The 24,921-nt window shown below is 40.2% G+C and overlaps 1 protein-coding gene across 2 annotated transcripts in view; it reads right to left on the bottom strand.

The window, feature by feature from the left end:
* Positions 1 to 24,709, bottom strand: part of LOC141783853 (insulin-like growth factor 1 receptor) — a 51,447-nt gene extending 26,738 nt beyond the window's left edge. For both annotated transcript variants that reach the window (XM_074661444.1, XM_074661454.1), the window contains exons 1-2: positions 24,474 to 24,709; positions 15,078 to 15,644 (exon numbers count right to left, since the gene is read on the bottom strand). In XM_074661444.1, the coding sequence (XP_074517545.1) occupies positions 15,078 to 15,644; positions 24,474 to 24,570 (664 nt within the window). In that variant the 5' untranslated portion in view covers positions 24,571 to 24,709. The remainder of the gene's footprint in view (positions 1 to 15,077; positions 15,645 to 24,473) is intronic.
* Between the last annotated feature and the right edge of the window lie 212 nt (positions 24,710 to 24,921).

Raw genomic sequence — 24,921 nt, 5'->3', positions numbered from 1 at the left:
TCTCCGAGGTCAAATCGGCCGACGCTACAACTGTAGAGCACCCATATACTGACGTTTATGTTAAATGCATTCAAACAGCCCCGATGGAGCTAAACATGGATGTATAAAGAGGACGGAGATAGTGGCGAAGTTAGCAGAAGTAAACACGTGTGACTAAGTCTGTTAACAAAAGGAACTGTATACCCAACATACATACATGGAAATAAGACTGATGCCTGGATATTTTCCAAAGTAAAAGTCCCTAGAAGTGTATGATTCAACTTTTTCTATGATATAGTGTTAAAGAAGTTAACAAAAATCGCAATAAATTTTAATATCGAATCGCAATACTTGAAAATCGCAATACATATCGAATCGGCACCCAAGTATCGTGATAGTATCGAATCGGGAGATAGGTGAATCGTCCCAGCACAGTACCGTTAGAAGCACCAGCTGTACAGTACAGGTAAAGAGCTGTAGTTTGCACAGTGCTGCTGACAGGAATATCAAACGTGATGCTTGATTCCCCCCCCCCCCCCCACCTCCGCTCCTCCCAGTGTGAGGAGACGTCCCACAGGAGATGTGTGGTCTGAAGCTTCCTGTTGATAATTACAGTCTGTTTCATGGGAAAAACACGAACAGAGGTGAAGTGATCTTTCCTGTAAGTGATGAAAAGCTTGACATGCGTCTCTTTCTGGCTGAGACGGGATTCACACATACCGCCTGTCACCTTGTAACATTATACCAAGATGGATTGCAGTTCCTGAGAATCTGCTCAGGTGGTATGCTTGCGGAGTCATGTGACAGCATAAATACAGGTTAATACCTGTATTGTGTAATGGTCTAGAGTTGTGACTCCCAACCAGGGAATCAGTACCCCAAGGGCTACTTTTGCAGTTGTTTGGGGATGCATGGAAAGAAAGTAGCTCAGCTAATTTGATAAAAGATAGAAACTACAATTTTAATAAAAATTATATCTATCAGGGCTGTCAAAGTCAGCTCAATAATAACACGTTAACACAAATTAGTTTTAATGCCACTGATTTCTTTCACGCATTAACACAATCAATCTTCCAGAGGTTGTAGCGGGCTCAGTTTTAAAGCTAGAGAGAAGATACTGGCATCATATGAAACTAGAAAACCTTGGACCCAACCATGCCATACTAGCTTGTGGTGAAGGAGGTTAAATATTGCTCCAAACTTAAGCATAATTTTGGCAAGGAAAAACTGTCATGGCTATTTTTTTTTTTTAAATTTGACTTTTTTTTTTTTTAAATCGTTTTCTTACCGATTATCAAAATAGTTGGTGATTAACTTAATAGTTGACAACAAATCAATTATGCAGCTCTTAATTCTACCCAGAGACTATGTCTTGGAGGTTCAGACAGGAAGACGGACATCTTGACATGAACAGTAAGTTGTGTCTCACACAAAAGACTGATTGAAGACTGTACACCAAAATGTTCCATACAGTGCAAAGCACTATTCCATCTTGGCGTCTATACAAGGCTAAACAATATTGATAACAACCAACAACCTTTCTACATGCAACTTTACCAGCTACGTTTCTCCGTTAATTCCATCCCCCTCATACAAAGACAATACAAAACCAAGCTTATCAACCATTAAACAACACAGTTTCCTGTCAGAAGGGTTACGCAAATCATATACCTGGTAGCAACCTAATATCTGACAAATATTCTGTTTAAGATAGTCTAAACAGCGCCAACAGTTAGCCTTGTAGAACTTGTTGGCTGAAACTACGAGATAACTACAGACAAAAGGAATTCCTGGCATCCCCCTTGCTGACTGACCTGGAAAAGACAAGACAAATCAAATACTGGTCCCCAGAGCCTCCACAGACGCCAGACAATAACAGGGTGGACAGGGTTGACAAGGACCTGTTCCCTGATAGCTACAGATCCAAGATAAGTTAAGATCAGGACAGGTATCACATGTGGCTACTGTTTCCGAAGGACAAAGAGATTTGCAGAAATAACAATGGCCACAATAAGAGTACTTCTGAGGGTTATGTCTAGGTCAAACAAGACTGTTGAACTCTTACCCAATGAGGAAGGTTTGACCTTAACTAATAGTCTATGTGCTGTCCTGTGCAGTGCACTGCATGTGGCTCACACACAACCTGATTTTATCATTAAAAAGAAACTTAAGTTTACTAAACCCCCTAAACTTTCACTGTAAATTGGGGCTGTCAATTGATTCAAATATTTGATCGCGATTAATCGCATGATTGTGATTAATCGCAAATTAATCACACATTTTTATCTGTTCAAAATGTACCTTAAAGGGAGATTTGTCAAGTATTTAATACTCTTATCAACATGGGAGTGGACAAATATGCTGCTTTATGCAAATGTATGTATATATTTATTATTGGAAATCAATTAACAACACAAAACAATGACAAATATTATTCCAGAAACCCTCACAGGTACTGCATTTAGCATAAAGAAATATGCTCAAATCATAACATGTCAAACTGCAGCCCAACAGCAACAACAGCTGTCAGTGTGTCAGTGTGCTGACTTGACTATGACTTGCCCAAAACTGCATGTGATTATCATAAAGTGGGCATGTCTGTAAAGGAGAGACTCGTTGGTACCCATAGAACCCATTTTCATTCACATATCTTGAGGTCAGAGGTCAAGGGAGCCTTTTGAAAAAGGCTATGCCAGTTTTTCTTCGCCAAAATTGAGCACAAGTTAGGATTGTTTTTAGCTTCCATCCTGACATGGTTGGCACCAGTGGATTCCTGAGGTTTTGAGCCCGCTACAACCTAAAAATCGTAAGCTGCGTTAAAGAAATTAATGGCATTATCGCATTGACTTTGACAGCCCTACTGTAAATACAATGCAGCATACAGACAACTCTTGGTGTGGATGATTTGTGTGTCAGCATGTGTGTTTTTGAGTGTGTGTTATACAATAACACAAAGATAATTGGAAGCATCTTGCTTGGAACAAAGAAAAAGTGTATTAGCTAATGCAAACACATTATCCAAACTGTACACAAAGCCAAAATTACAAACAAAAGTTGCTGCAATGTAACATGCAGGCAACACATGTTGAGCTCAGTGTTGAGCTACGGCAGCAGTGAAGAGAAAGCAGGAAGAGGACTGAGCTCAAAATCCAGTAACGAGACAGTCTCAACCACTGATGGATCTCGTTGGATCACTGCTGTTTTCAGTAAATACAGATGATGCTGTTTGACATCAAAAGTGATTTTAACATGTTTCACGTTCATATTGCAGGAGCTGCAGCTCTTCTGTAGGGCTAAGAACTATGGCTGGACACTAATGGTCCAAACCAACACTATTCACTATTTCATCACAATGAAACAAGGCAAAGTTAAAGCTATACTGATGAAATTTCACACTGGCTCAAACCTCATTTTGATTTCTTTATAGAAATAAAACCCATTTAGTTCATTTTCACGTATCAGCACCGTGTTTTCAATACATAGTCGGACAAAGGACGCTACAAACTGAAAGTGAATGTGTAGAGTAGCAGGAGTCGGATTCACACACACACACACACACACAGAGGATGAAAGAGAGTTGTCCTACAAGATTTGGTGTCAAAAGCAAAAAGCAAAAAGCAAAAGCGCCTATTTGGCAATATTTTGGATTTAAACCCAATGCTATGAGGGAACCATAACTATAATGAGGCAATCGCTGTGTTGAGGACAAAGCATTCAGGTGGAAGGTGCCAGGCGCCAGGTGGAAACCTGTGGCCACGCAGCGAAAGCTCGACCGTAGAGGCCAGACACACAGGCATCCAACGTTAAAGATCAAAAGTACGCGCTTTACAGATATTGAGCGTCATTGTTTTCTTGTAAAATGTCCGGTGATTAACTGGTGGGGAAATTTCCTCACCTCACATTGTTTCTGTTCAGGAGAATATGACATGGCATTGAGCTCAGGGTTTCCTTATCAGCAGACACCATAAAGCCAAACTGACGGTTTATTTTCACTTGGACTGGCTCCCTCTTTATCATATTAGGTTGTTGCTAGATTTCAACAATAAACTGCTCTGCCCTTGTAAAACTACTTTTGTTTTTATATTGTAGTTCATTCACATGACTGGCCACATCTTTTTCTAGTTTTTAAGATGTATAAAATGCCAGATCTTGGTCCAGCAGATTCATTTCCTAAACCTACAGAGTGAATCAACAGAGTCAGCATCAAACACAGGTTGATTTAACCTTCATCAGTCCACTTTGAGTCAAAATGGGTTAATTTAATTAGTGGGCACATAAAGCTGTTTGGAGAGATTCAAAATACGTGGAATGTAAATTCCTAATTTTGTTGACTCCAACCACCAACTCACACAGGCTGCATCAGAAGGAGTTGTCTACATTCCTGAGTCTTTGTGTTTGTGTGTTTACTTGGCGCGGGAAGACAGAAATATCTCAGGAATTTGATGGAAGGGATGGAGGAGGCTACGGGAGTATAAGATTCCCATTCACCTTGAGGACGCTTGGCCTGATACGAACTGCTAATGACCTACAGTACCCAGCTGGTAGCGTTAAAACATGTTGGGAATCTTATCACCACCAGAATTCAAGGCCTGGATGTTTTTCCACTTACTTTGATAAGCAGAGATTCTCTAAGCTACCCTGTTCTGATACACGATCTTGTGTGTAGTATGAACTTCTGACCACACCAAACTACAACCAACAGTGATGCGTGGTGTGATCAGAGGTGAAACGGACTGAAAGCACAGGAGGTCAATGAAACAATGCTTTTTAGGTTGGTATTATCATTATTAGACTGGATGGAGACTGGTAACCAGGTACTTAATACCCATGTCACCTACAACCAAAACTGTCTGGAGACTAGTAGCAATAAATGCTCCAGTTGGACCTGCAATTGTGACAGGAAAGCTGGCAAGCAGCTTGACGTCATACGGGTCAATATGGCCATTTTGGGCATGGTACGGAACGGGTTCTCTGCCATGTTACTAGAACAAAACTTAAAGATCAGCGTCCTAAATTTACACTGCTATCTGATTGTGTGCGAGTGTGTGCAAAGCCTCCCAGCCCATCCTACTTTCTAGGGCGTGGCAATATATTGATGTTGTGATATAAGACTAGATTTTAGACATCATAATATGGCGTAAGTGTTGTCTTTTCCTGGTTTTAAAGGCTTCATCACAGTAAAGTGACAGACTGTTCTAGCTGTTGTATTATTTGCCTTTACCCACTTAGTCATTATATCCACATAACTGATGGTTATTCATCAAAAATCTGTGACACCAGAAAAATAAATCAATGAATAAATGTATCAACAGTTTATGTTTTTGTTCTTATTCCATCCTGACAAATTGGATAGCCAATTCTGTATAAACATAACGCAAAACTGTAATCCTAAACTGGAGAACACAATAACCCAAACCAGGACAAAGTATATTGCCTTTTCTCCCTTTCATTGTAATTCTACTCTACTGTGATCCCAGCAGAGGGAAATGATGGAAAATGAGCCTTTACAACAAAACATTAAAAACGCTATTCCAACCAGCCTCAAATCCACAAACAAGAGACTGGTCTCCGTCCCTGGTCACAGCTCATCCCAATCTGACGGTGTTAACAGAGCACAATTAAAGGCCACATAATTACAGTAGGCACTTCAACACAGCCAAACCAGTAATGTTCTCTTCCAGGAATTCCAGGGATGGGTGTGACTGTTCACTAAAAGTAGTCATGGATGTGCCTGGTTTGAAAAGCCGTCCCTATAATTACCAGCCCTGACAGCCTCCGGGTTCTGGGTCAGGGTACGGGGTGCACGACTAGTTGCGGATCATCATATGTTGTGATTTCAGTTTTGACAAATAACGGCTTTTAAAATGTCCGCTGTAGGTGAAAACAATAAACCTGTTTATACAACTCCCAAAAGACAAGATGACAGTATCCAAGTATCTTCAAAGGTGTTATGTAGTGTAAATATTAGGGCTGTCAAAGTTAACATGATAATAACATGTTAACGCTGAACCGTTTTAACGCCACTAATTTCTTTAACACATTAACGCACCTTGCAAATTTTAGGTTGTAGCGGGCTCAGTTTTAAAGCTAGAGTGAAGATACTGGCATCATATGAAACTAGAAAACCTAAGGAGTCATGTCATACTAGCTTGTCAAGGCAGAGGTTAAATAACGTTCCATACTTAAGCTAAATTTTGGCGAGAGACAACTGTCATGGCGATTTTCAAAAGGGGTCCCTTGACCTCTTACCAGACATGCCCACGTTATGATAATCACATGCAGTTTTGGGCAAGTCATAGTCAAGTCAGCACACTGACACACTGACAGCTGTTGTTGCCTGTTGGGCTGCAGTTTGCCATGTTATGATTTGAGCATATTTTCTATGCTAAATGCAGTACCTGTGAGGGTTTCTGGACAATATTTGTCATTGTTTTGTGTTGTTAATTGATTTCCAATAATAAATATATACATACATTTGCATAAAGCAGCTTATTTGTCCACTCCCATGTTTATAAGAGTATTAAATACTTGACAAATCTCTCTTTAAGTTTCATTTTGAACAGATAAAAAATTTTTTTTTTTGATTGACAGTAAATATGACATTTTACTGATTGCAATGCTTACAAGAAGAGTTGGTCTGAACTCCAGTTTTCTCACAGATCATTTAACCAAATATGACTTTTAACAGAAGATGTGACTGTCTGCTTCAAATTGTTTGATTTAAAGCCATTTTTAAGCAAAACTTGAAAAAACATTATTTGGCTCTGGCTTCTCAAATGTGAGGATTTGCTGCTTTTCTCTGATTTATATCATTAATCTGAATATCTTTAGGCTTTAGACTGTCGGTTGGACAAAACAATCCATTTTTTAGACATCATCTTGGACTCTGGGGACAATGTGAGGATTATTTTAGTTATTATTCAAGAAAAATAGTTTGAAATGATCTGTTAACTCCTTTAGCTCTTATCATGCTATCGTAGGGAGCAGCCCCAAGATAAGTCAACATGCTAGCATTTTACATAATAGTGTCTGTTAAATATATCATACAGCTTTACATGTTGACAGCTCATGATATGCTCAGCTCCTGTACGTGAGTGGCTGTTAGAAGCCGTCAATCAAAAGCTCAGTTGTGAATGGAAAGGACACACCCACAAGCATAAGACAATAACCTGATGTAGGTAATGTACAAACACAAACTAATTTAAATGTCTCTAACATTGATCCTTAGTGACATTAAGGGAAGAGAGAGCATTTCTCTATCACTTTCAGACCAGGGATTCAAACAGGACACCACATCAATCCCCTGAACGACTAAGTCGCGTACATGGAGTGAGACAGTGGGTGTCTGTACTCATTACATGATGGTATATGGAGCTAATCATAGCAGAGATTAGACAGACATCAGCAGGAACTAGTAGTCACTGGGTTTCCTTAAGCCCTAAGCACTGGGTCACACAAGTCAGTCTGTCTGGATAACATGACCTCTCTGCTGGAGCTGCTGGGCTCCTCTCACTTTGATTTACTCTGATCAAAAACACCTCCACACTCTCTCCCCTGTTGCCTTACATGACGTATACACACACATACTGTCACATGCTGTTTATGAGGTTGTTCTGCATGTGTGTCAGTACATACTGTACTACTCTACTGTATGTTACAGGTCATGTTCAGTCATGTAATATGTGCATGAGGAGGTAGAGCCATGCATTCGTTTTATTGACCGATCCCTGCACGTGCCACTTCACTTTAAAACGCACATCTGAACATGCTGAATCACTTTTGTCATCTGATTTGAGTCTGACGGCTTCAACCTTGTGGAAGCTTTAGCACTGAGCTCCTGTGTATCCTCCATCAACTCTCAGTACATCATCCATTTCTTTCCTCACTCTCTCCTTTCCCTCCTTCGCTCTCTCAATACCTTTCTCAACCCTTTATTTTGTACTTAATCCATCCTTTCATTACTTTTTTTGTCACATGCAATCATTCTGCAAATAGATGTCCAGCCAGTTCTGTTGGTTTAATTGACCGTGACATGCAGTGATACATACTATAGTTGCTGGAAACACATCACCAAGTTATTGGTGGGAGCTATTCTATGTGTCTCTAAATGAATATCTAAAAATTAAAACACCTCATCTCATCAGATTAATTTAACATTCTTCAGTTTCCCCTGATCGGCTGCTTTGGGCATCTCAAAGGTCCAGAGGATTTCATCTCTCGAGAACTGCAATCCATTTCATCTGTGGCAGAGATGCAAGCAGCAAGAAGCCCGCTATAGTATGTGTCATATTAAAATATTTAATAAAATATTTAACTAAACTTAGGCATGTTAACTCCATAAACATCTAGTCAAAATGGCTTTCAACCCACAATGCAGGCCTCTTAAAAGTAGCAGGATCAATAAGATTGTGATCACATATTCAGTTTTCTCTGTTATGGAAGCAGGATATTCAAAGCTGACGTCCTCACGGCAGCTGAGAACAGAGACTAATTTGAATTTGTGGTAAATGCAGCTGCCATCACTTTGCTCTAATGGTCACTGTGCACTACACTTACGACCGATATCAGACCCTCACTACAATCAATCACAGAGGAAAACAGAAAAATAGTGAGTGAGAAATACAGCACCTGACTTTTGGTTGTATTTGAAAAGTGCAGGGAGAAGGTGTAGCTGAAAGGCGGATCAATGAAGTGATGTCGGGTTCTGGAAACATTTTAACAAGTTCATCAATGGAACTAAGTCTTAGTCCCGAACTCTAAACACAACCTAACATTTTACAGCCCCAATCAATGCCTTTGCACAATATTCAATAATCATCCCAGCTACCTCATCTCAACCATGCTGGGAGAGAGCAGAAACGGTCACGGTTCACTAATGAAACCCTCCAAAACATCAGTGAGGTAGAAACTGAAAAATGGCCTCAGATTAAGCACTAGAGAGGCACTAGGTAAATAAACACTGGATCTACCACATCCAAAACCAAGCAGAAAACAGGAGAGGGAGGGGGGGATGGGACCGAGTCCACAACTCACTCCCTCTCTCTGTTGAGTGACTCTCTTTCACACACATACACACAAGTGTGTTTTCCTGCTGGACAGCTGATAGTATGTCGCCTGCATGTCAGCTAATGCACAATTTCACAGATGCATTCAGCATTTTAATTTAAAAATCACAGCGTTACTTGTTTCAGCAAAAAGTGTTATCTGATATACTGAGATTTGTTGGGAGACTTGAGGAAGAGGAGGCATACAAAATGCAATGAGGCTGGAATCGAATCAGGTACGTTGTTGGGATGCGTCGACACCATGATGCCCCAACTGATACTGTATTTTTGAAGGCGGATAACGATATAGATGTACGATAGTTAAAAAACATTTGTTTGCATTATAAATACATGCAAGATTGGGAGCATTTCTATTGCCTCCGCACGGTTCTCAACATGGCGACGGCTGAGCCGCCAACTCGCAGCTAATGGTGCTAACAGTGCTTACCTGGGGGGGTGCTACGCTTCCGGAACAGCACCGTAGGTCTGGAAGACGGTATCAGCTGTAACCGTTGTATGAGTGCAGTGAGCTAGCCAGTGGGTCACGCTCACAGGCACGAACATGCACTAAAAGCACGCGCAGCCAGCCCGGCGATGTCAACAAAGCACAGAGAAGCTCTGATTACAACACACACAGAGGGAGAGAGACTTCATTCTCTACTCAGGTAGACACTACTCCTCTATATCTTTACATAGCAAATAGTTGTTGCTGCTAAACTAATGCTATGGATATCGTATAGAGCACTTTTAAACCAATATTTTGACAATGACCCCTGAAATTTGGTTACTAAATTTACATTGACTTGGATATTTTACAGTTGAAAAACAAATTTGTCAGTGTGCTCTCTGCTGGACAAACTACGTATTGGTGACAGTTTCTAAACTGGTTCAAACAACCTTGGTCCATCTGCACCGAAATTTCTTGTTACAACCAACGTATACACAATACAGATGTATACCTGCAATGAGCTAGAAATATTGTCCAATCTGTGGACCCAGCTGACTTGTCGGTCAAAAAGACAGAATATGTCTAAACAAATGTGGATTATTTTCTTGTATGCTGATTAATAAAAAGTGATTAAGCACTAAGCTTGTCACTACAGGGATTTACCGTGAGCCAGAGTACCTGAGAGGGCTTTCTGTCAGAAATATAAATACCATTCATTGTGAACTTTGAGTCAGCAAAGATCACTTTTTACATCCAAGTTAAACTGTAAAGAGATGCTGGCAAATAACATGATTTATGGCCTTTACTGATTCCTGCCAAAAGTTTTAGATTTTTCAAAACAAAATCATGTGGCAGTACCTAAGGGCCATATCCCAGCCCTTACTTGCTCACCCAAAGAAGCCTTTTTTAAAAATTACATTTTAGGCATGGAAATAGTGCACTGCTGCCTGCCAGTGTCTTTTTTGATGACACCACTTGAAGTTGTATTAAGTCAGAAACTTTCAAAACTTACACATAAAAGTATTAAGTTTAGAAATTTGTTCCTATACTTGATTTGTATCTTGACAAGCAATGCCGCCGTTCACGATAAAATGACAACTAAATACGTAACAAATGAGCAAACACCGACATGTCAAGTACAGTAAGTTAATCTAGCAACGACCCTGAAGACAATCCTTTTAGTTTAATGAGTAATCGCTTCAGTCAGGGGTTAACAAAAGACAAAAATTCCTTCCAGTAAATCCCTGAAGACCTACTTTGTACTTTAATGATGTGCTTTCATCTCCTCAGACCGTACAAAGCACCGGAAAAACATCCCCCATGCTGTTCAATGAGAGAGTGTGTGTGTGGGTTTGTGCGTTTCAGAGAGTGTGTTTGTTTCCCAGCATGCACGGACATGGCTCTTCTTTAGAAGAAGCCTATGAGTTATGAACGAAACAAAACACCCAAACCAGATTCCAAAAAAATAAATAAATGAGGGAAGTAAACATGGGAGAATGTAGCCCCCACCACCGCCACTGAAAAACACTCCACTTTCCCAGAGAAGGAAAGAGCCTTTGAACCCTCTTTTCCTTGTAACAGTTTTATGAATGAGTTCCGGCTCAGAGAATGTCCTCTATAGTAACTCAATGAAAACAGGGCTAGCACTTTCCCCCTTCCGTCATTTATTGATCTGATGAATGACCGGGTCTGGAAATAAAAATGTCTCTGAATACAAAGATGACTCTCATGCCAGCACAGCAGAAGGCCTGTGAGCAAGGCATACATTCAAACAATACATCCCAGATACGATTACTGAAGCTTGATACAGGGCGTTATCAGAAGAGACACATGAAAACCATTATAAATTTGGTCCTCTATTGTCAGAGTGTTTGCTGATACGGGGACAAAATCTAGTAAACAGACATGATACTAGCAGCATTAGGCTTTACTATTTTTACTGCTACATACTAAGACATAGGGCTCAGACAACATGCTTATTATCTCCGAATTTGATATTATCACAATACTTAGGTGCCGATTCGATATGTTTTGCGATTTGTAAGTATTGCGTTTCAATATTATGATTGATTGCGATATTTGTTAACTTTTTTTAACACTAGACTATGGGGAAAAGGTTGAATCATACACTTCTATGGACTTTTACTTTGGAAAATATCTAGAAAAGTTTCCTTTACAGCATGTATGTAGTCAGAGATGTCCTGGTAATGTGTGAAACCCAAAGTGTTCCCATACTCTACTGTATGTGTAGTGTTTACCACTTTGGATACCACTAAGTAACAGGATTGCATACGTATAAACAGCCTCTGATCTGCAGGTACTGGAGCCGCCAGACAACGACAACCTGAGGGAATGAACGCTGTTTGGTCAGCCAGCTAAACTACTCCAGCTATCGGCCTTCCTCTTCTTAATGAAGCCTGGTTTTACTAGCGCCAGACTCCTCCAATAAACTGCCTAATAAATAGCACAACAATGCAGTCTCTGCAGTGAGAGCAGTAGTGCTCATGTTGTTTGAGATCAATGCTGTTTTAAGGCAGCGGCAGCAGCAAACGATGGCCCATTTGCCCTGGCTGGCACACTCCCTCAGGAGCCCGGTCGACTGCTTATGCATCTTCACGGGGTCGCTCTCCACTTCTTCTATATTTAGTCTACTTAAACTGACTTAACAAAGCACGTCAACCTCTCGGATAGGAAGATGCCAAGTGAACACAAACACATCAGTCATGCCTAAAAGTGTCTCATCTGTCCAGATAGTCTGGAGATGTGGCCAATGGACAATCTGCAACCATGTGGTGAAATTATGTGGACCCCCATGTCTTAAAATAGTGGATAAGAGTCTACATTCATTTCCATGAGAGGTCTGAGTTTTCCCTCCTGTTTCCTTGGACTCTTTCCTGTTGTTTAAATAAAGATTACAATTTTTGCAAGTTAAAAGTTCACACAGACGCCACTTTAACTGCGCTGGCACCAGTTAGTCAACATTATAGTGGAGCAGAGGTCTGTGTGTACATGTGCCTGTTGGGCACAGACATCATACAGCTGCACACAAGAGGAATGTGGCCCCAGCACTGGTGTACTTTCAGTAGTAACAGTGGTTTTAGTAGCAGCAGTATCTATACTAACTGTTGTAGCCTCAGTGGAGTAGTAGTAGTAGTAGTAGTAGTAGTAGTAGTAGTAGTAGTAGTAGTAGTAGTAGTAGTAGTAGTAGTAGTAGTAGTAGTAGTAGTAGTAGTAATCATAGTAGTTAGTTGTAGCAGCAGGTGGCTTGGTAGTTGAGGCAGTGGTAAGAGAAACAGTAGTAGCAGCAGCTGTCGCACTAGCACTGGTAATATAATTACTACTAGCCAAGGCATCTAGTTGTTGGCTATTTTAAAATAATATCTAAATCTATTTCCTGTCCTTCACAGCCCCGGCCCTCTGAAAAACAACATGTTTTAGTCTCAACAGAGTGGAGACAGAAAGATGGCCCTGTACGGTGTCTAGTCTGTACAGCCCTGTAACACTTGACCTCCATACCACATACTGGTTTATAATCCGATATATACAGTATATCATACTGATGAACTTTATCTCCAAGTTCTAGTTGCTTGTAAAGTTAACAATGTAGGAATTGAATCTTATTTTTTTTTATTTTTCAGACACTCGGAGATGAAGGTCACATAATTGACCAAAATGAATTTGAATTGTGGAGTTCTTCGTCAAAGCAACACAGCTGCCGGTTGTTGTTGAGTTGATGGCGCGGCAGCAGGATGGAAGACGGGTGGCCTTCTCGCATGTGAAGACACAACTTTAAAAAGGGCTTATGGTCAGTAGTGCAATGTAAATAAGTTTTGAGGTACTTGTACTTTACTTGAGTATTTAAATTTTTTGCTACTTTATACTTCTACTCAACCACATCTCAGATGGAAATATTATATATTTATAATATACTTTTTACTACATGTATTTACCAGCTTTAGTTAGTTGAGATTATTAATGCAAAATATAAATCAATTAATAAATGATGATGTTGTTATTATGGATTAAGTTGCCGGGTAGAATATAAAGTAGTCCAGTAGCCCAACCGTTAAAAGCTGCAACATTAGAGATGCTTACATATTAATGCATCAATAATTATAATCCAATAATATAATAGCCTATACATTATTCTGAAATGGGCCATTCTGTATAATGAGTACTTTTCCTTTTGGTACTTTAAGTGTATTTTGATGCTAACACTTTTGTACTTTTAATTAACATAGTATTTATACATTTGTTACTTTTACTTAAGAAAAAGCTCCAAGTACTTTACCACCTTTGCTTATATGGTTCACGAGGTACCCATCCATATGATGACTGGTTAAATTATCAGTGATATAGTGTCTTACTGAATGAGACCTTTATTTACAAGAGTCTAACGCCCATTGGTACAAACTGACAAACAGGAGAGGCGAGGTCTAGAGTTTATTGTGGACTCTCTATAGTGTTTTCTTGCTGACAAGACAAACGATAAACAGCACAGAGTCCTGCTCCTCCACCTGACACCCCCTCCATCCATCCGACACGTCGTCCTCCAACATATCCCACCTCCTGGTTTCTTCTCTAGCGTACCCACACTCTGCCACTCCAACAACCAACAAAGCAAGCCAGGCGCATGTGTGTATGTTAGACATATTTGCATCTCTGTGATTCGGCCTGTTTACGTGTGTGTGTGTGTGTGCGTGCCGTGCCTGCATCTCTGTCTGCGCTTTGAGTGTGTTTGATGATGGTGACAGACAGACTCTACGTGTGTGTGTGTGTGTGTGTGTGTGTGTGTGTGTGTGTGTGTGTGCGCACATGCATGCGATCCTCCAGGCCAGTCCCTGCGACAGTTCCATGTCACAAGACTGAAAACATCAACATGCTGAGTCTGCAGCAAGGCGCCAGTCACCAGGGAAACAATTCAGCCAGACACACACACACACACACTCGGTCAGCCAAAACACATTGTCTGAAAACGCACCAGCAAAACAAGTCATCGAAAAACGCTGCAGTCGTAAACACAGAATTAAAGGGCGAGTTCACACTGGAGTAGTTTAATTAAACTCTGGAGCATTTACTGAGAACATTTGAATTGAACTTGCATCCAAATAGGCGTCACAAGACACCTGAATATGTGAGCTACTGCCTCTTTTGAGAGAAATGCAACAACTACAGGTAATAATATCCCTGAAATACAGGTTTTTGAGTAAATAGAGGTTGACATTTGACAGCCAGTAGTTGCTCAAACCTCTCTCAACAACGACATAGTCTGAGGCAAAATTGCAGCCTCCACTGATACCTCTGTTTAGCTCTTCATCTTTCCTTAACTTGGATAAACACCTGAGATTTATTACAGCAAAGATCTGCAGACAAGTCGATCATGCATAACAACATCCCCCTGCGTTCCTTCTTCCTTCCCCGCAGCCAAAACACAACAGCCAAAGCAGTTAAAGTGACAGGTAGCAGGCCACAGCTGTAGGCACGGAGCCGTTCATTACACTCCCAGATTCACATCTACACAAATCAAGGCCCCAGGCTAGACTGTCTGCGCCATCTATTTGCAATTCAAACCCCTGATGAGCTATCATGTGTGACAGTCGGCTTACCTTTCTGGCAGTGATTGGAATTCCAGCAGCGGTAGTTGTAGTTGTTGTTGAACATGGTCTTCCTGCACTGAGGGTTGTTCTCCATGATGCCCGGGCAGACGTCGCTGCACTCCTTGGACTGCTTGTTCCCGGCGATGTAGTTGTTGAACTCGGCGTCCAGGATGAGGGACCAGTCTATGGAGTCCAGGTAGCAGAGCTCGGGGTTCTTCTCGATGCGGATGGCGCCGCGGGTGATGTTCCTCAGGTTGTACAGGCCGATGTCCTTCAGGCTGGTCATCTCGAAGATCACGAGGGCGTAGTTGTAGAAGAGGTTCCGCCCGCGTATGACGGCGAGGTTGGGAAAGAGCGTGCTCAGGCTGTCCAAGCCGGACACCCGGAACAGCAGCAGGTAGTCGGTGATCATGGTCAGCTTGGGGAAGCTGAGGGAGCGGAAGACATCCTGGTTGATGTTGTTGTTGTTTTTGTCGCCGATGAGGAGGATCTGCAGGTAGCCCTCCACCACCGTGCAGTTCTCTAGACTCTTAAACTCGCTGATGTCGTTCCCAATGTCGATGCTGGGACCACAGACTGCCGGAGGAGAACAAAAGGAGAGGGTGAGGATCCCATTAAATTAAACAGTAATGTAAACCTCATTTGCTCTGTTCTTATTTATTTCATTGCTGTATGCTTTCATTTGAGGCTCTCTGCGGGGATCATAACAGTTTCATCATCACAATATGAGGTCTTGGCGAAATCAAACAGCCCATCCTGTTCCTTTAAAGCCAAGCGGCAAAACAATTACACTGGAACACATTCTTACAAATGATCTGGATGTTTCATCATTTATTTACACAGCGTTTTTCAATAAATAGCTGTTAAATATGACAATTAAAACAACGGTCGTCATTTCTGAACTGGTGATACTTATAAAGAGATATTTGTTTGTACTTTTTTTTCTAATATTGACAGTACACTTGAGCTGTGCTGCTGTTGACAGAACATGTTTGCCTTGCGGTTCTCATTTTCAATGCCATCTTAACATGGCGGGACAGAGTAAATACGTGTTCTATTCAAGCCCAGGTTAACAGCGCAATAAAGTTGACATTGCTCTGCTTTCAGGCTATTGTTGCTCTTGTGTCCGCCTAATGTGACCCCACTTCTTTTTGTTCCATGCCGGCCTGCTTTTATCAAGCTTTTATAACACAACGACATCAAAGGCATAGAAAGAAACTATTCTACAATAAAAGACGTCATCCATTAAACACGCTCTTGTCTTGGTTGATCAAATACAGTACATGGGACAAAACAACTTGTTAAACAAAGGATAAAATGAATCACGGAGGAGTTTCAAAAGTACTCTGACACCATCATTCTTCATGAAACTAGAGTCCAAAGCCAAGGTAGCAGCTCAGTGAGGCACAGTGGTTGCTTTGTGCTACATGCCAACATCAGTCACCATGCTAAGATCCCAACATGCTGGTGTTTAGCAGGTATAATGTGTACCATGTTCACCATCTTATCTTAGCTTGTTAGCATGCTAACTAGGAACTTCACGACACCAGAAATGTAGTAGTCGATATCAGTGAAATTCCACAATTCTCGATACCACAGTAAAAAACAAAGGTAAAAACAATAAATCCAATGTACTTCAACATACACTCCTTCATTATCATTTGCATACTAGTTTTGTTATCAAGTTAAAAGCGGTCATAAAAACTTCCCCTTCAAACAACTGTAGTCAAGTTTCTCGCCAAAAACTACATTTACAAGATTACATTTGAACACCTCTTGATAACGTTATAATTTACCATAGCCCAATCCTCATTTTCACTGAATAGAGCCTGAACTCATCATAATGTAAATGGCACCTCTCGTGTTGACATCGGCAGGATGAGAGCTAGTTAACGTTAGCTCTTAGCAGCCGGTAAGCAGCACAGTCCTGCACGGATCTGACAGCTAACGTTAACTAGCTCTCGTCCTGCTGATTTCAACATAGATTTGTTGTTCACAATGTAGCATTATCAGGGAAAAATAGGGTGTGTCCCCTAGACGAGTCGATAGTGAGTTTACTGCGTCCCAAACACATTTTATTTCGTCCCCGGGAAGACCTATAGTACTGTAGAGAAACGAGTAACGTCATGTTTTCAGAATTTTGGCATCTACTTGGTACCGAATTATCAGTTCTGACATTGACAATTATGACATCCTTAGTGCTCACATTTGTTAATTAGCACTTAACCCTAAGTATAGCTGAGGCTGATGGGAATGTGATTAGTTCTGCAGGTTTTTAGTCAGTAGTATTGACACAAAGAAAAGTCACCAGTTATTACAATTCATCCATGAATCTCAGTCTGTACTAAATTCATGACAATCTATTCAGTAGTTGGAAGACATTTCACTCAAAATCCCAGATGTCAACCAAAGTCAGTATGAGTTATCCTCTGGGGACTATGAATGTCTGAGTAAAATGGCAACCTATCGAAAGTTGTTTCAATATTTCAGTCCAAGGCTCAGCAATAAGGCTTGCCCGCTTGCCCTGGGTTGAGTAAAATGCCACGTCGGGCTATTAAATCTAACAACTCACTTGCCCGATGTAAAGAAGAAATAAACATCATCCTGGAAACAGGAGTTTAGTTGGGTGGCATTAGAGGATGTGGCTGAAACTCCAGATGAATTTACTTAAAGTTTAAACATAACAATTAACTTTGTTGTTATTTGATAACCGTTGAACCTTGCAGTCTGGACTAAAGCAGTGGACCAACCAACAGACGGACCAGAACCATGCTGCCGCTGCTAACATGGATGATAACAGCAGTACAGCGGCTCCTACTGGATAAGTCTCAGTGTATGCAAAGACTGCTTCAGGCTATGATCTAGTGAATTGAAGAATTATATACGACAGGAGCGAACATGTCCGGGCTTTTGATCAAAGGACAGACAACAAAGGACAGTTGTCTCCACTTTGATGTGAACAAATTGTAAAAACATGTATTTATGCAATTTCATGTTCAGGGTAAAATAGATTTGTTTACATTTGCTTTTAACCTCATGAGTCGTACTTTGTTATTTAATGCAACAGTCAGTAGACTCTGTTTCTATTTAGACGGAGAAATACTTTGAACTAAAACAAGTACAACAGCAAAGGATCCGAACCAGCATCAGGAACAGTTTGGTAAGACACGATGATGGTGGTGATCGGCGATGATAGGTGAAGTGTTCGCCTTTCCAACTTTTACTCCCACCTGTGTGCTGCGCTCTAAAACAATACTTGGCCTGAAGCCCCGGCAGCAGCCACAGAAACACGGAGGCCATTATCGCACATCAATGTGAGGAGGATTTAGATTTCAAAAGCTGGAGGGCAGTGAGTCATGGAAAATTCACACCGACCAGCTAACAGGTTGTCGCCTTAAAACTTTAATGCTGGTCTATAAAGTTTTACTGTATGCATGTGACGCGGAGAGGTTTGGGAAAGACAAGCAGACAATTACAACATTTTATAATTAAACATTAGCGTTGGTGTTGCAGGTTTAATCAGTGTAAACAAATGTCATTCTTTTAATCAAGGGATTGCCCTGAAGGTAACACCTGGAGCTAGAGCAATGTGCCGCCTGCTATACGTATTTACACACTAGATGTCACACCTCAGGGCTGTAAACATCACTGTATACTCTAAGAAAATAAGTTAATACGTCATAATAAATGCACTGTTGTTTTTATCTCGCTACCATTTTCAACAAGTGGGCGATCATGTATGCTTTATGCATCATTATCAAAGTTTAAAGAGAAGTTAAACCGTTCGGTACAAACTGATGTTAATGTGAATAAGTAAGATCAGTGATCAGTGTCTCAATGCAGAATATTATAAGACAGTATTGCTAATACCATAATCTGCAGTTCCCCAAAACATATTGGTAGTGGTGCAAACCTCTCAACGAGGTTCACTATTGGGAAGGGTCTTTAACTTACCAGCTATCACCATTTTATATTCTCCAAAACACTGTGTTCCGATTATAGCTTTAACAATCAGTAATAATTTACTATTAGATCAGAGCATTAAAAATATATGTTTAAATGTAAAATGTTTGGCTGTCGTCAACAAAAACATATCAGCAACCTCATATTTCCAAATGTCTGGCAGAGTATGTTTCATGCTCAAAATAAATGAAACTGTGACTGATGGTGAACATGATCTAACAAATCAGGATCTTTAGTCGTGCAGCTCAAATGCTCCAATGCAGTGGTTCTCAAAGTGGGGTCCGGGGACCACCAGGGGTCGTTGGCACTCTGTCAGGGGGTCTGCGAAATAATATTTTTGTAAATTATAAAACTGTGCTGTATCCTTAAAAAGTGCATATCTACAGATTGGGACCATTTGTGCCAATAAAACAAGCATATTCTGTCCATTACTCCCACCCACGTTAGCTTTGGGCCAATAGAAACTCTGATATGATTGTGACACACAGCAATAAGTTAATTATTTTTAAGTTGAAGAACTTACTGAAAGTCAGCTTTAGACTGATGTGTTTAAATATCTGGATTCATTAGGTTTTACTACTGTTCATTTTCTGAAAGCTTTTAAGATCAATTACTTGAAATGTAGGCTGTAAATGCTGTCAAGTTGAGTCCAAGTGCAATTTGAATAAATGACCCTCTGTTTAAAAGTACATAAGTACAGTAGTATTAACATGACTCAAACTGAAATATGTTTCTGTTTATCACTATGAAACATGTCTGAAGTATTTAGGTTGAAAAGGTTTAGAATACAAATAGTTCTAATGGCATCGAAGAGTACAAATGGTTGAACGCATTATGCTTAATCAGTGTTACGATTATGAGGGGGTCCTCAATTTTCTCCCCTGTAAGGGGTCCCTGGCCCCAAAAGGTTTGAGAACCCCTGTTCTAAACTTATCCACTGAATAGCAGCTCTGGAGTCAGTTACACACAGAAAGTGAGGCCACTGTGATCGTATGACACTACCCTAAAGCAAGCTGACATTTTTCACCATTTTATAGACCAACAAAAAAGGGCTGATAGCATCCCTTCTCTGAAAAACACAAAAGAAAGTTGGGCCCAGTTGTGCAAATTAAGTTAGTAAACTGGCGAAAACAAGATCGTCCTATAATTCTTTCCCTAAAAAGCAACTCTTGTGAGGTTGACCTCTTTCAACCCCACTTGTGACATAAGTTTCAAAGCACACTGGAGCTGTGGCTTGCAGTCTACCAGTGCCAAGCTAAAATGTGATAAAGTCGTAACGCCTTTCTTTGCATTTGGCATTTTAATTGGGGATAATTTTTTTCCCACATAAAATAGAGGTTTAAGAACTGTAGGCTTTCTGACCAAAAAACTGCTGAGAGTTTAAGTCTTCTCTAGAGAGGACGTGAGAGCCTCTGGTGAGTCATTATAAAATGCCTTTGGCTTGATTTAAGGCAGGCAGGCACTGTGCTGGTATGGCTGTTATGTCTTTCTCTATAATCTACTTGTCAGTGCACACTGTCAGCAGCCCTCAGCGAGCGGCATACCTGTTAATACAATCCCAACACCAGGGCCTGTAAAAAGACACACTGCCTACTAGTGACGTTACGTCACCACCACAGCCTCGACGCTTCACCCTCCGTGGCCTCGCTGCTACGCCAGCATGGCCGTCTTTCATGGGAACTGCTCCTGACCGCGCTCGTGAAGAAGATACTAAACAAATGATCAAAATTTACATCTTGAGCTCCGGCTAAGAGAAAATGCCGATAGCAGGTGTAGCAGCTTAATAACTCCCCCCCCCTCCCTCTCCTCACACACTGACACATTTTAAACAGCTGAGTACACAAGCCTATCTCTTCAGCTTTGATGAGCCTCCAGATCACATATTTACTTTTGATAACCTTTTCCCAGCTGGCCGCAGCGCCCAGACTATCCGCAGACAATCGGAGGAAATCCACTAGAAGTCCCAGAAGACAAGAAAGAGGAAGCAATTCGCCCTCTGAGCTGGTGCTTCATACACTGCCACTAGACTGCAGCAAGTCTGTTTACTCCTCATTTCCATCCCGTTAGTGACAGATTGCCCGAGGGGGGGAACGTATTCATAAATACTTTTCCACATGAGAGTCAAGGTGGGAAGAAAAGCGCTGGGAAGCTTTAGCAAAAGATCATTCTTGACAGATAAAACTTCATGTGAAAGGCTGTGTCTGCAGCGACAGAGCTGAACCTGGTTAACCCGAACCTAGCAGCTGCCCTTTAGTCCCGACTGATACAGCAAACCAGCAGGAATGCTCAGAGTTTAGCCACACAAGGAAGCTTTAGACGGCTCCACGCCGGAGCGAGAATAAATGTAGGATTTCGATGGGAGAACCTCTCTGCTTCTTCCAGGTTTGTCCCGTAACCACTGGAGCTAACAGTAAACCCCATGACACACAGTTCACAAGCTCCTCACTCTTTCCAATCAACAGAACTTGGTCTGTTTTGCTTGCGAATGTACTTTGGCTTGTTCTATTTTAAAACCCAGACCCTGGTTCAATCCCCCAAACCCACCCCTCCCCGACATGTCATGATGAATGGGATGAATCAGGAAGCCTAGTTTACAGTAGAACTGGAAACATGGGAGAAAAAAAAGTCCGATGGCAACACATAAAAAGAAATTTGGAATAAATATAGAAGCTTTTAAAAATTCATTAAATTTGAAGGTTTACATGCTGACAGAAGCTTCAATTAAAAGTCCTATTCATTGCACTAAGCCATCTGTGCGGGACCGATTGGTGCATCTCAAAGTTCAGTCAAAATTTCAAAGAAGTTCAATGGATTATCATTGGACCAAAATAAGGGATGCACCGATACCGGATTGGATATCGGGCCGAAACTTATTCAAATAGCTGGATCGGGTATCGGTGACAATGAGGCCAATCTATTCAATTCAGTTCTATGTTTATATACTATAAACATGATATACTGGAATATTAATCACTGTTTAAGTTTTGTTGCTGCATTACAAAGGTTTACACATGAATTTTAATTCCTGTTAACTTACAGTTACATTTTGTTTTACAAAGTTAGGAAAGCAATGTTTAAGTCAAGCCTGATGTTTCCTTACACATAAAAGAATGATCCCAGTCACTTCCACACAGTGAGGCATACAGGTTATTAACTAAACACCGGTATCGGCTCGGTACTCGGTATCGGCCGACACCCAAAGCCCCGGTATCGCCATCAGTATCTGGACTGAAAAAGTTGGATCGGTGCATCCCTAACTAAACTCTATAACCTCAGCCCTGTGGTTACATAGAGAATTGCACAACAATGTATTTGCATCACAGCATTTATAGCTACTGCTAATTTCCAATGCCCGTCCCTAGAAGGGCCCTTAAAATATAAAAATATATAAAAGTGTAGCTACATGTTTTTATGATGAACCTCTGATACTGAATGGACTGGACCAAGCTATAAACCATCACATCTTCACTTCACTGACTTCCTGTGACTACAACAATCAAAACATAAATATTGTGTGTGTATGTGTTTATTTTCTGTTGAAGCGTCTAAAGCAAATTGACACAGTTTGCAGTACTTCTTCTTACTTCAGTATGAAAATGATAGATCACATTTTTGGATGTAGAGGAACATCTACCTTTTTATTTCTCAAATCCTATTTCTGTTTGCGGTTTTCTGCTGAGATCACAGATGCCTTCCACTTTTCGTTGATTGTAATTAACCACACTGTGACTCAGAGTTGACAATGTGGTGTATATATATATATATATAAATAAATAAATATATATATAGCTTGACTGGCTTTCTCCATTGGCTGAGTCATGGTAATGTATTTACCAACGCACTTAAACTGACTCATTGTCTGTGGTGAGTGTTTTATAACCAAGTTACACTATTACAAGTGGACTTTCTACAATCTATAACACAGTACAGGACTGTCACGAATACCATTTTTTGGGCTTCGAAGCTTCAGTGAGTAATATTCGAAGGTATTCGAAGCTTTGCTTTTTGGATTTATACATTATTATTATATACTCATATATAAACAAACAAACAAAAATAAAAAAACAAAGCAACGGCCAAAGCTTCGAAGCATTCGGTTCAGCTCTAACACAGCATTCACCAATACAAAGTTAACTAGTAGGGCTGGGATGATTCAACTATCACCCTATTCAATACTATCCCGATACTAGGGCGCCGATTTGATATGTATTGCGATTTTAAAGTATTGCGATTTTTGTTAACTTTTTTTAACACTAGACCATGAGAAAAAGTTGAATTGTACACTTCTAGGGACTTTAACTTGGGAAAATATCTAAATTAATACAGTAAGAATGTTTGATTTATAAGCATGTATGTAGTCAGAGATATCAAATATATCAAATCATTGTCAGGAATTATTTATCACATTTTTTCCAGCAACCCAAAAATGAAAGAATAAAAGGCATTTCTCCTCACAAATTAGTGGTATTTTCTTGTTAATTTATAAGGAACTTCTGGTGAATATAATCACACTAATTTGCATCACTAACAGAACAAAATTACATATTAAATGCTTTTCCCACTAAGATAAATATAGTGTAGTATGTAATGTGTGTATTGTTGTTTGTATGTATGGACTTCGAGCCTGTCCATAAAGATGAATTGAACTGAATTGATAGTTCCTACATACACATAGTATTATATTATATCATTTCTATAGAGTAAGCTAAGTGCAAACTCACAGAAATGTAATAAACTGTGAAGAAAACATGGTTGTCTCTATTTACAATGCAGTATTACATATATACACGGTGTGTATAGTAAAGCATGGTGTTTTCACTGTAAGCTAACCTTATTTCCCATGTTTAAACAGCAGTGGATATAAATAAAGGTATTTCCCCTCACAAATTAGTCTTGTTAATTTATAAGGGACATATAGGTGATTATAATCACACTAATTTACTACTACTACTACTACTACTACTAACAGAACAAAATTACATATTAAATGATTTTCCCACAAAGATAATTATAGTTCCTACATACACATAGTATTATATTATATAATTCCCATATAGTAGGCTGCAAATTCACAGAAATGTAATAAAATGTCCAGGAAACATGGTTGTCTCTATTTACAATGCAGTATAAATAAAGGCATTTCCCTCACAAATTAGTGGTATTTTTCTTGTTAATTTATAAGGGATAATGTTTTATACTTCTGGTGAATATAATCACACTAATTTGCTAATTGGCTGAGTGCAAATTCACAGAAATGTAATAAAATGAAATGGAAACTTGGTTGTCTCTATTTACAATGCAGTATTCTATATGCACGGTGTGTATAGCAAAGCATGGTCATCTTATTTCCCATCATATATATCTAACCATCAGTGCAGCATGTGTATAGTGTGTGTAGCAGCGTGTAGATGCAGAGCAGCAGCAGCATCAGTGGTTACTTACTCTCTGCGGTGGCGGGCCGGAGGCAGGACTTCAGACCCAGCAGCATCATCACACCCCAAAACAAGGTCAAGCGGCTTCTTTCCTTTACACACCGCATTCCTGGATGAATAAATCCTCACAAATCCTGCAAATAAATATGTTGAGGTGCAAAAACCTGCAGCAAAACCTGCTCAGATGTATTAAAAAAGCTTGTTTTTAATCTCTAATCTTGCAGCAGTTAGCAGCCGGCTAATGGAGAGAGCTAATAGCTGCAACAAAAACACGCTTGATGGAGGGATATTTATATCCAATTACGCTCCAAAAAAACGCAAAAAAGACCAGAAAATATGCATGCATAGTTGTGTTTTTATTCCTGCTGAAAACGACGTCGCATTGATGTGTTATAATGAAAGCAATGCGGTTAAAGTAACGGCGGGGATTCCTCCTCCTCTGTGATAATCCGCATCTT

The sequence above is a fragment of the Sebastes fasciatus genome, chromosome 2 (genome assembly GCF_043250625.1).
Source record: "Sebastes fasciatus isolate fSebFas1 chromosome 2, fSebFas1.pri, whole genome shotgun sequence".
NCBI classification, from domain to species: domain Eukaryota; kingdom Metazoa; phylum Chordata; class Actinopteri; order Perciformes; family Sebastidae; genus Sebastes; species Sebastes fasciatus.
This window is presented reverse-complemented; position numbering and strand designations above follow the sequence as displayed.